At 39.4% G+C, this 12,474-nt stretch overlaps 1 protein-coding gene across 3 annotated transcripts in view; it reads right to left on the bottom strand.

Annotated features, from left to right (window-relative positions):
• EBF1 (EBF transcription factor 1) overlaps positions 1 to 12,474 on the bottom strand; it is a 279,978-nt gene that overhangs the window by 63,169 nt on the left and 204,335 nt on the right. For 2 of the 3 annotated variants that reach the window (XM_086758872.1, XM_086758873.1), the window contains exons 9-10: positions 12,286 to 12,416; positions 4,374 to 4,500 (exon numbers count right to left, since the gene is read on the bottom strand). In XM_086758872.1, coding sequence (XP_086614998.1) covers positions 4,374 to 4,500; positions 12,286 to 12,416 — 258 coding nt within the window. Of the gene's footprint in view, positions 1 to 4,373; positions 4,501 to 12,285; positions 12,420 to 12,474 lie in introns of all 3 variants that reach the window. The other variant, XM_086758871.1, reaches the window with a different exon arrangement.

Here is a 12,474-nt window from a genome sequence, read left to right as displayed (position 1 = left end):
GCTCCACTCCAACCTACTCGGCCTTGTGTCACAATTATCCCGGAGGATCAGCGCTCAGGACTGGGTTATTCACACTGCACAGCAAGCTCTGTGTGTCTATGTTGACCCTACATCCACCCATTCCTCTTAGTAGCACTTCTAGAGACATACCACATCCCATAGCTTATAACAAATCCCAAATGAACCGTGGGGGGACTTGCCAGTTTCTCTGGGTACCCCGTCAGCACACAAACTGTTTAGCCTGCAGCCTCCCTGCAAGACTAATATAAACGAAAATGCTTCCTAAATTCCAACAAGTATCCAGGCATTAAACCAATTTGCAAAAAAAAAAAAAAGGAACAGTATTTGGGGTAGTGTTCAGCCAATCTGAACTAACCCCATGTTGTACACATAACCTTAGTGACAAAGCTTTATACTTCTGGCCCCTATGTAGTGCTTTGCTCTAGTTTGAGAACAACAGCGCAAAATCTTAAACTGAGCAGGTGGTAGAAAACACAGAAAAATGTATTTTTACGGCCTTCTATAAGTCCTTTCCAATATACAACGAGATAAATTCTCCTTTCACTTACATTCACGCAGTCCCACTCAAATCTTATGGTTTAATACCACAGCAAAATCCATCTGTGAAAATCATGCTGTCCATGATGCATTCATTTTTTTTAAATTAAAACAAAACAAAGCAAATCTCAAAGGTCTGTCCAGGTATCACAAATTTGTGCCAATTCTCATCCCTTATTTAACTAACCATATATGCCCTGAGTCACCTTGGCAAACTACCTACAGATTTCTATTCCTAATGGCTTCTTCCTTTATCTCAGTTTCTCCAGTCCTAAAATAACAGTAGTGATGCATACCTGACTCCTTATTTGTGAAATGAAGCTTCATTCATTCAGTGCTCTTCAATGCCAGAAGAGACTTACAGATGAAGAGTGCCACAGGGAAATACTGACCAGCATATTTCAGTATTTCTCTCTGCAGTACGGACTTTCAACATTATTCCGAAATAAACACACGTGCAAGATGTGTTCAGACTTCTGTACTTCTAGTAACGTTCTCTCAGGAATGTCAAAGCTTAAAATCTAAGAAATAATTACTCTATAAGTGCATGCTAATAGCTTGCTTAGTAGATGGGAAATAAAAAAAACCTTATGTTTTCTTGTAAGCGCAGGGTTGACACTGGTTTATTTCTTTCAAAAATACTTACAAAAGCCAGGATTTCTCTGTATATATGTGACCTTGATTCCTAGATGGCACATGAACTACTTAGAGATCATGTTACTAAGTTATTTGCAGTTAAAGGGGGAAAAAAAAGGCTAAAATTAATGGGTCACTGGGTATTTTCTTCTGAGAACTTAAGTACTTAACAGTAAGGAAAAAAACAGTTTACAGCCAGGTGGCTTGAGGGGATATTTTGTTGAGCACTGATTAAAAATAATTTCTTCTAAATGAGACCTGACCACAAAATGGGACCATTAACGAGCAGGGACATTCTCACCAGAAAGGAAACTACGCTTGATCAACTCCTGCACCGCCCACAAACCCCAGCGCTTTTTCTCTCTCTCACACTCTCTTTTATTTTTTTTTCCCTTTTTCTCCTCTCCTCTTTTCTTGTTCTTAATAGCAGGGTAAATAAGCAGCAAGTGATGCTGAAATGTTTTCGGCCAAAAACAGAGGCCAAACTCCTCTGAGAAAACATTTGGCCTCTGTGGTTTTGTAATATGTTCCAGAACACTGAGTTCACTGAAGAACATTGTGAAAAACTCCCATCGGCTGGAGTGATGCTGGGGAATGTTACTGTATCCCAACTTCCAATTGGTCCATTTCCTGCAGGCCTTGTTAAAAAAAAAAAAAAAAAAAAGAAGAAAAAAAAATAGTGCTATGTGGGAGTTAAAACATGTTCTCATGGGAAAAATGAATGGCAAGAAATTCTAGCTTTAAAAGAAACAGCTAATCTGCTAGTTTGATTGTTCTTCAAAACTTACAATGAACCAATAATCCTAATTAAAAACACTTGGCCTAGTTCTCTAAAGCATCATAGCTTTTTCTATGCTTCGTTTGTACACACCATAGACTATTAGTTTTTTTCTAGTGCTCACTAACAAAGTGCTGACTTTGTTGGGATGGCTGAGCTAATTTCGTGAACTCAGTGTGAAACCTTAGCTAAACAAAATTGTGGTAATTTTCCTTAATTTGTAAAAGTGATTGGAGTGCAAACAAAATTTTCCTCTTGGGTCAATCCTATAATTTTCAATTAACTAAAACTAATCGGCAGGCGTGTACTGAACCTGCATTTTGTTTAAAGGGCTGGAAGGCACTTCTGAAGGTCAGGATGCATTAATTGTTTTTATTTTAGTTTCATTTAGTCCTATTTAAAAAGCCACATTTAAGTTCAGGCTGCGTCTAAAACGAAAATGCAAATTGTGCGAGGTACGATTTCAGTCACAATAGCTTTTCTGTATCTACCGTAACTCCATAAAAGCTGCACAATTAAGAGAATTGTCCACGGATTGGACTACCTTTGATTTTATTATTGTTGTTGAGTATTTCAAAAGTTTTATTTATTGAATGAAAATAATGTGTTTTAAACACTAACCAGAAAATGCATATATGGAAACACTCTCCCTACTGTGACACTTTATTTCCACATTCAGCCATCTGCTTCTGGACAGACAGGCTAAACTGCCACCCTCCTTTTTACTGGAAGACCTAATTAACGATGATCCGAAAAGCAAAACCAAAATGAGTCCAAGCCCAATTTAAATTGCAAAACAAAGTCCCCAAAAATTTCTTTGCAAAGTTGAGGCAGGCAAGGTTTTCTCCCTTTCTTCTTCTGCATGCACACTTGCCATTTCACCAGACCAAGATGCAGCCTCCCCGGTGGCTTGACAACAAGGAGGACAGTTTATTGTGAGTGAGAAAGTGAGAAACGAAAGGATTCATGGTCAAACTGTCCAGAGCTGTGGCTGACGCTTTCATGTGGTGAACACTGGCAATCTGCACCAGTTGGCAATTTGACCCTCTGCTTTTCGCTTTTCTTTTGTTCCAACACATTCAAACCCTAAATAACTTTTTTGATATGGTGTGTTATTGTCCAATATATGAATTTCCCACACATTGTTGAAATCAAAATGCTCACAATAAATACACACAGCCTCCACAAGCGCCTGCCGCTCAGCCAGCAAGGCGATACATTAACACTTTAAGACCTAGTTTAAAGAAACCCAGTGCATAATCCCAACTAGGGAAGAGGGTATTTGAAAAAGACAACAAAGCTTTATAAGGCACCTTTGTTCAACTTGCTCAGTGTTAAGAAACCCCAAATGAGAGCTTTGCTACCCAGCTGGAGCACAGAAGTCTCCCCTCTGCCGCTAGTCCCTGTGTGTACATTCACAGTCGGAGCAATATTATGTGCCCAGTACAACTCAGAATGCCTCTTAGCCACAACTATTTACGGTACATTTTATTCTTCAAGTTTTGAGGGCAATCGAGAATGTGAAAGGAATTGCACTGGATTGTGATGAACCACAATTCAGGCAAACAGCTACAGAAGTACTCCTGTCTGCATACGTCGAACAACAAACGCATAAAAGAACAAGCACATCGAATCATGGACCAAGCCATTAATTCTTGTAGCACACATACCTTCCAAGGAATCAATGACACATATTCTTTTTAAAAAGTTAGGCTGCTACTGGATTTATTTCCCAGGCCATTCTTATCACCACTGAGACGGGTTTAATATTGACAGCACCTGCAATATCCTACTGTGGTTTTTTTGTTAATAATTCTTCAGGTCAAACCACTCAACTTAGTGGTCTCAGCGTGGGATGCCATCCCAAAACACACTGCACATCACTATGTCTGCAGCATTGGCTGGGGTGAAAGCTACTGAGCCTCCCTGGAAGTCAGAGACAAGGGCATTATGGTGAGATGAGCAGGCAAACAGGCTGCTGCTTTGAACACTTGAAACACTTCCCAGACAACGTGAGATGGAGATATTTAGAAAGACGCCTTTTGGAAGGCAGGTCCATGATTGCACCAGTATCTCTGGCTCTTTATGCTTGTGCTCTTCCTCTGTTTGTTTAAGTACTGGAGTATCTGTTTCTCTCCTTCCTCCCCCATCCTGTGTAAAGAGATGTCCCACTGTGAGAACAAACAAGCAAACAAAAATCCCACACTGATATCTTTCCAGATTCATCTCTACAGTAATCCATTTCTGAAATACAACCTTAAATTGGCACCTTCAATGACATGCTCAGCCAAAATAATAAAATACAGTACAGTTTTTAATGACGAAAGCAGAAGCCCTAGCAAGCGTGATATATTGCCTGCCCTATTTCTCCACGTTCTATCTAGTACGAAAGCATCCTTACCTGTGTAAATGAATCTTCCAGGCGTTCCCTTGCAAAACTGCTTAGACTTGTAGGACAATGTGACTTCTACAACCCCTGGGATATGTCGGGGAGGCGTCTGTACACGGATGGCATGAGGAGTAATCAGCTAGAGGAAAACATTGCGAAGGGAGAAGAAAGGAAAAAAAAAAAAAAAAAAGCACTGTTAGATGCTGCAGATGCTAAACACTTCTTTAATAACACTTTTCTCTCAGATCACAGTAAACAAGCTTTGAAACATGTAATTAACCTGTCAATGTTTGAATACAATCTTGATGTAACCCACACAAAAGCCAGTGACTACAATATTTGCAAGCATTCTCCTTCTCAGCCACAACAACATCATTTCTGTTTTCATACATGGCAGGCACTTGCTTCCTCGCACACGCATCAGCCCTGGTTTAATGCAATGACTTGAGCTTACAGCAGCAGGATGCTGTGTTTGCTCAGGTGAACACTAGGGTCATGACAGCGCCCAACAAATCTGATTGATAAAGGATACGCAGTTACATGTGTGAACATGGGACAGCGCAAGCCCCGGCTGGCATTCACTACACAGCCCAAGCCCAGGCAGGCTTTTAAATGCACTGCTCCCCAGTTGACATCTGTACACCACAAAAGCTATTTTAATCTTCTATGCATTTTGTGGAGGTATAACTGATTACTGCAGAAATGCAAAGTTTGACTTCTGAAGGATGCTGGATCGTTCCTTGCAAATGATCAGAGCACTGAAGAGAGACATACCCAATAACCATCTAACCATCACTTCCAGTCAGCCTTCCCTACAATGACTGACACACATCTGAGAGGGCTCCTGCAGATGTGTATTTACTCAGTAATAAGTAGACAAACTTAACTTTCTTGCTATTTGGGTTGGGGATCCTGATCCTGTTAAAGGATTGGGGGTGGGTCAGTGCTGCACTTAGGCTTCAGATCGTTTTTGCTCTTTCGGGATTCTGGACTGGATTCAAAACATAGTCCCTGAAATTAATATTAGAGCCATCTAAGAGTTCATTCATTTAAGGTAGGTTACCTCAAATCTCTGCACCCAAACTACAGCATTGTCCTCCCCATCCCTGAAATGTCCCCTTCTCACTCATTATGCTCCCTCAGACAAGAACAGTAAGAAGAGAAACATAGAAAAGATGACATGATTGTATCCAGCAACCAGGATACAGCTCTGGCACACGGATAATCCTTCTCTAACTGACTGTGGCACGTTAACGCACTTCCAGAGAGGCAAACAAGACCAAGACCATAACCAGCATTGACAGTGAGCAAAGCCACAGGCACCCTATGCAGGTAATCAGCTGCCCTATGCTATTGGCTGAATTGTGTCCTGGGTTAGGGAATACATTTCAATATAATTTTTTTTTTAATAAAAAGCTAATTTTATTCTTATTTTTACTAGGAATGAAATACTTTGAAATTGTAGTAAAGTCCTACCAAAAAAAAAAAAACAAATCAAACTTTTAACCAGTTCTTTGTTTAAGGCACAGGACTAACAAAGCACAGAAGGACAGCAGTGTCTGAGAGCCATCTGTGTTACTGAGGGAAATGGCACACACAGCAGGACGTTCTCCATATTTAAAATAAGAACATTAATATTAAATCAAGTTGAAGATTAAAAGCAAAACCACCAGCATCAAATGCTCCAAAAGTTATTCAGATCCACAGAAGTCATAAGTCATATGTCATTTTAGAAATTATCATGTAAGAATTGATGGCTTCTTGTTTGTGAGCTCCAAAGAACATATTTTCAGGCTCTGCTTTGAAATCATGTGATTTAAAAATGTATTTATTTTTAAAAGAAACCTGCCTTTTTCTAAATTACTCACTGTATCAACTGGGTTTAAAAAACAAAACAAAACAAAACAACACACAAAACAAAACCAAAACCAAACTTCCAATGATTGCTTTTACTTAAATTGAGATGTCTTACAGTTGGGCTGACCAAAGACTAAAAGTCTAGCCCAATTCTCCACACCCCCTGAATAGTCAGTAGAGGCAGAAAACACTGCCAAATAGCAATTTACTTCCAGTGCTTTAGACATCTCTCACGTTGCGATGAGCTACTCTCTGGAAGCATCTACCTTTCTCCAGCGAACCAAGATGACATGTTTAGACTAAACGCCTAACTGTAGGCAGCCAAACATAGCTGAGATAAATCCCATCCTCAAGTGGTTCTAGTTGACTGTGTGAACTGGCAAGCTAAGAAAAATTTCATGACATTTTTAGTGGGGAAATATTTGTAAAAACAGAAAAGGATTTTAATAGTAAAGGTTAACACGCTAGTCTTACTACATCAGCATGTGCCTTGCACCCCTCACTCCCATTCTGACATGAGCTATACAGGCAGCTTCTGGTTGTATCTTTGAATTTCCCAGCATTTACTGGTCTGTCACCACTTTAATGTTATTTAAACATAATTTGTGGCATTTTCCAATACTCATCTTCCCTGGTTCCCAAGAAATGTCTGACCTATTTATGGTCCATTGTTACAGAGAGCTGGGGAGAGTTAAGCAAGTTTCCTGGTTTGTTCTCCACAAACAATTTGGTTTTCCTTTGTGCTCTGAAGTAAATAAGTTCAACTGTGTTTTAAACCACAAATATACAATAATGTTGCCCACACATTCCCAAAGGGTGAACATTATGTCTGAAGTCCTACGGTTTAGGATATTCAGGATACATTTTACTCCTCTTTTCTCTAGAACTAAAGCTTGGAAGGTATATCAGGAGAACATACATGCATTTTCCTTTTGCTTTTCTCCATAGTATCTGCCACTGACCACTGTCAGGAATATAGTGCTGAGCTAGAAAGACCTTTGTTCTGGGTCAGCCTTCAGATTTCCTACACACAGAAAGGAACTGGCTAGCTCAGTTACATACCAGTCGTCCCTATATTGCTCTCGTATCAATAAATTGTCTTTAAGGGACAAATAATGTTCCCTTGCACTTCAAAAGCTGCCCTCTGAAATCTACCTTTGGTCTCGAACTCTGACTCCCTGGTGCTGCCAGGATGTGTGCTATGGACTAGGACCAGCTCTCCAAATTGCCCTGACTCTGTTTTGCAATCCAAGTGATTCAATGGGTGCCGCACGTGTCTGGATACTCCAGGCCCACCCACAGGAAGAGCAAATCTGCCCCTGACTTCAATAACTACAGGATTATGGGATGTTCTTCTGTCTACACTGTCAAGCTGCGTCCTGACCTTGGGAACACAATGCATCTTTTCCGAGCATGTTTTCTCCTCTCACACTGACATAGCCTGTACCTTCTTCAAGGCACAGTCTGTCTCATGTTTGCATGCAAAGCATCTGGAAGAGGTGAGCTACTAACATCAAGGGTTATTAAAAGTAAAGACACCACTTCTGGAAGCCTCTAAGCCCCAGATAGTTGGAGACTGGTAGAATGTTCTGTGGAAGCACCACATCATGCTCACTCTGTTGTTTCTATAGACATCTGTCATTGTCCACTGCCAAACACAAGATACTGAGCTAATGAAGCTCTGTGTCTGATCCAGTATGGCTATTTATATGTTCAAACCCCAGACGGGAACTCTTGGAGCATTAACAGACATCATAACCATCATAGCAACAACATGCCGAGAACTGAGAATTTCTAAATATCAGTTATGTACATTTCTGAACACATTTTTAAAATGTAAATCTTGAGCAAGGCATAAGCTTGTGATTTGGACATGAACTCACTCGCCAAAATCCCAGGTCCAGCTTCCCCTTCCATTCCATCATTTGGCAAACTGAGATCTAGAGCTAGACATAAAACCAGTAACTGGACCCCTTCTCCCAAGGGATTTTCAAGTGAATTGGTCTGATACTTGGTAACTACATTAGGTGTTCGATATAAACTCTTACATGTCAGTTGGGAGATGCTGTGGACCGCATTAAAACCTGAGTTAGAGATCTTCAGAATGGAGGGAGATGCATGTCCTTCAAAATCCAAAACACATTTGGTCTGAGTGTATACAACAAGCCTCCTTCTGTGGTTTACTAATATATTCTAGACATTCTTGGGTGATACAGCATCATTGCACATTCTTCAGAGTGCCAGGTTACTTTCTTTTTTTAAAAGTGACATTTTATAAGGAGATGTCATTAATCTGAGTCACTAGTTTATTTTTGCATGCTTGAGCTCTGGTTTGTGGTTAGGGAAACAGTGACAATCAGTCATAAATTTAATCTGACTCTGTGTGAAGAGGACCATTAGGACAGGAATGAAGAAAAATCCCACTAACTGAAGGTAATTACAAGTTTCAGTGAGAACAGGACCCTTAAGGTACCTATTTTTTAATAAATGGCCAATGACTTTGCACGCCTCAAATCTGGGCATCCAGTTGCTGCTTAATAAGCTCTGGTTTTCAAAAAGAGGGTGCCTACTCATTTTTTTAAAAAATATGAGACTTCCAAAATAAGCACTCAAAACCAAAGACTTCCAAAATCAATAATAAACATAAAAAGCAAAATAAAAAACTGTGTCATGGAACTTGATTCAGCAGTATTAAAAAAAAAAACAAAACAAAACAAAACCAAAATGTCAAACCAAAAATCATCCTCTGGTTTTGTGCTGTACAAAGGTAAAAACCCTGATGTTTCAGTGCTTCATCTTTTCTTAATAGAAAAGAAAAATAAGTTGTTTCCAGCTGACTCTGTACAGCTGGAGGAATGTTCTTGGCAGGAAAATGTTTGAAGAAACAGTTCATTTTAAGCAAATATTGTGGAATATTTATAAGACACTAATTTTTGTCTTCAAAATTTGTCGTGTATTTGCTCTGAAACTTGACTGTCAAAGTTTCAGTCCCCCAGTGCGACAGAGAAACAACACAGGATTTTTATCAGCAGCTCAGATTTGGAATATTTGCAACAACTCACGGAGTCAGAACGCTGGGTAAAAACCTGCAAATAACAAATCCGTCTGTGTGTGGACTGGACAAACAGGCAGAGTCTATCTGGCAAACAGACTATTTGCTGGGAGTTGTCTGTCCAGCTTCAGCATGTGCACACGATATGCCAACACCGTTTGTTTGTTGGTTATGAAAGTCCCTTGAAAAAAGGCATTAGACGGCCCATTTTGCTGTATTCTAAAAATATCAAGGGCTTTTAAAGTCATTTTTATAAAGTAATATGGGAGTTAAGGATTAATTGAACGTAGTGGCTTAGGATATCTGTATTTCTGCACAAAATTAATGTGACAAATTAAGTTTTTATTTAGTTCTCCCTGGCTGAGAAAGGTTATAATTATGTTAGAGTGTTTACAGCTAAAATATATGTTTAAATAATAAATATGTGTTTCAGAAACCATTTTAAACCTCCTTTTTTAACACAGTCAACTCCATTTCAAGCATATAAATATTTCAATTACAAAACTTGAATACATGTAAAATAAATTAAAAATATATTATTTACATTTCAAATTATTTATAACATGTACTGCTTGACAGCAACAAATTCACCCTCAAAATGAACAGTATTTTTTTTTTTTGGCTTTTAACTTTGCTTCTGAACTGTGGTAGGATTTATATTTTAAATATCCATGCATCTCAGGTACTTACACGGATTTTGCTATAATAAAATCTGAGTAATATAGGACCTTTATGATAATTATCTTCACAGCACCTCTCAAAGAAGGTGACTAATCTTATTATTATGTTAGAAAAAGGGAATTGAACTTTAAGCAGATTATGTGATTTGCCCAAGGTCCCATGCAAAGTCTGTGGCAAAATGATGCTTAATTTAAATACTAGACTTCATCCCCCAAACCACTTCCAATTACAACTGAAAGTGAAGCTAGAAAAATCCATGTGAAAACGCTCTGCAAGACTCACTCTTTTTCTTTAGTTTCCGCCTATCCCTATCTAGTTTTGGTTTGGATTTTGTGCAGCTCCATTAAAATCCTGTTTTCTTTGGGTCCACGAAACAACAGGATGCACTTGAAAATTCTTCTTTAATTCAGTGACAAAATAACCTGGCCAGGTTTGCTCAAAACTAAGTCTGGCTGGCAACTCAGGATGAACCTGTTCCAGGTCTGAAACGGTACTGAACCTCAGAAGATAGACAGTTCCATTCTACACTCAATATTCTTCCTGGGTACTGAAAAGGCACTAGACATTTTTAGAAACAGGAAAGCAAATGAAAGAACTTATTTTGTATTTCATAGGTGTCTAGTATGTGTAATTTGAATTATTTATAGATCACAATTATTTAGGGATCACTCAGCTCACGCATTTCTGCACTTATCATGTTTGTCTGCTTCTTTTAGAAATAATTTCTTTTCCCCTATAGGATTTTCTATTGCTCTCATAGGTTATGAAACTGAGAAGCAATTCTGTAAGGGAGAGACAGTGAAACGCTTTTCACTCAAAGCCAACTTGCAACCCGTTACAGCATTTACAACAAACAGATTGACTCTGGTCTGGATCCCCTCTAACATTATTAATTTTATGACAAGGCCTTGCGACCATCAGCAACAATGTTTTGACCAGCACTCACTCTCCTGAGATGAGAAACTGCCAATTAATGGCTTACACTAATAAATAGAATCAAGTTTTGTAATGACAGATCCAATTCTGCAGTACCAAAACCAGAGCACTTTCCTCCCAGCCTCTTCACCTTTCCCTGTTAAATGTCTGCAGCCATAATGGCTTCAATCCTAACACACAAAATGCTTACACTAGACCCAGGGGGCACTTTCATGATCACATAAGGGCTTCAAAACAGGGCTCATTTAATATAGCTCCTTTTCTGGGATGCCCTTTCATCCACACTTGTCCTCAAGTGGAAGGATGAGAGAGAGAGAGGATTGTGAAGCCCATGAAGGACAGTAGAGGATACTCTTCATATGGAAAAAAATGCTGCCATACGTGCAGTGGAATCAGTATGGGGAATGTGCTGGATATGAATGAAGCTATAAGGTTGATTTAATATTTATAGTATATAAGGCAAAGCATCAGAAGATCCTTATGTCACTGGGTAAGCATTGTACAGCTATTTTAGAAATGCTGGTTTGTCTGTTAGTGTGTTTATTTCCGTATTAAAATAATGAAAATGACAAATTTCAACCTCCAAAATGCTTTTGAAAAGTCATAAATGTAAAACGTAAACCTCTCCTTGGAGCTGCCCTCCCACGCCAGTGAAGCCAGTGGGAACTCTGCCCGACTTCTACGGCCCTGCACACTGGAAGTGGTCGTTTGGGTGATGGTGCCTGGGTTTTAACTTTCCATGGGCTTTTGGGGAATATCTGACTCCACATTTAATTATGTGCCAGGAGAAGAGAGGATTTAAGAAACTGGGAGGAACAGCAACAGAAAAAAAAAAAAAAGAAAAAAAAAAGAAGAAAAAAAAAAGGGTTACTGTGACACTACAGAGGCCCTGCTAGGTATGGCGAGTCTGTATTTTCCACCGTGGATACAACACTCTTTATTTGGTTGCTATTATGCAGACAGTACTTACACCAAGCACCTACTCTTGAAGGATATGCTATTCAGAGGCGCTGAATTTCTGCAGTCTCCACCTCATTGAGCTGCAGCTACAAGCAGTCAGTTTCCCTGGAAAGCAGGATCACCTAAATGCTTGTTTTCTGTGGGCCCTTGGCGATTGTAGTGCTAAATGCAGAATTATTCACGCAGGCATTTATTCTTCCCTTTTCCTGGAATAAAGGCACTGAGCTAAATTCTGGGCCAGTGAGAGGAGATGCAAATCCCCTGGCTATTATGGGTTTCTGCCACAGGTAAATTTGACTAATTATTTTCATAAAACTGAATGAGGAAAGGATTCACATCTCAACATTTGCTGCTGATTTAGCATGTGGCTTAGAAAAAGGACAGGCTAGCTATAAGCTAGACAAAGCTATTAGACATTACCGTTCAGACAACACCTACCTCACTCCAAACCAGCATGGTGCCGAATATGACCTGTAACCCATCAAAGAAATTGTCTCCTATGATGATGACAGTGGCACCTCCTGTAGTCCATCCTTCACTTGGACTGATGGCTTTGATACATGGTGTAGCTGCTTTTCAACACACATGAAAAAGAGAAGTATTCTGCTGTTAGAACCAGATTTTAAT

The sequence above is a fragment of the Chlamydotis macqueenii genome, chromosome 14 (genome assembly GCF_036417535.1).
Source record: "Chlamydotis macqueenii isolate bChlMac1 chromosome 14, bChlMac1.mat, whole genome shotgun sequence".
Taxonomy (NCBI): Eukaryota; Metazoa; Chordata; class Aves; order Otidiformes; family Otididae; genus Chlamydotis; species Chlamydotis macqueenii.
This window is presented reverse-complemented; position numbering and strand designations above follow the sequence as displayed.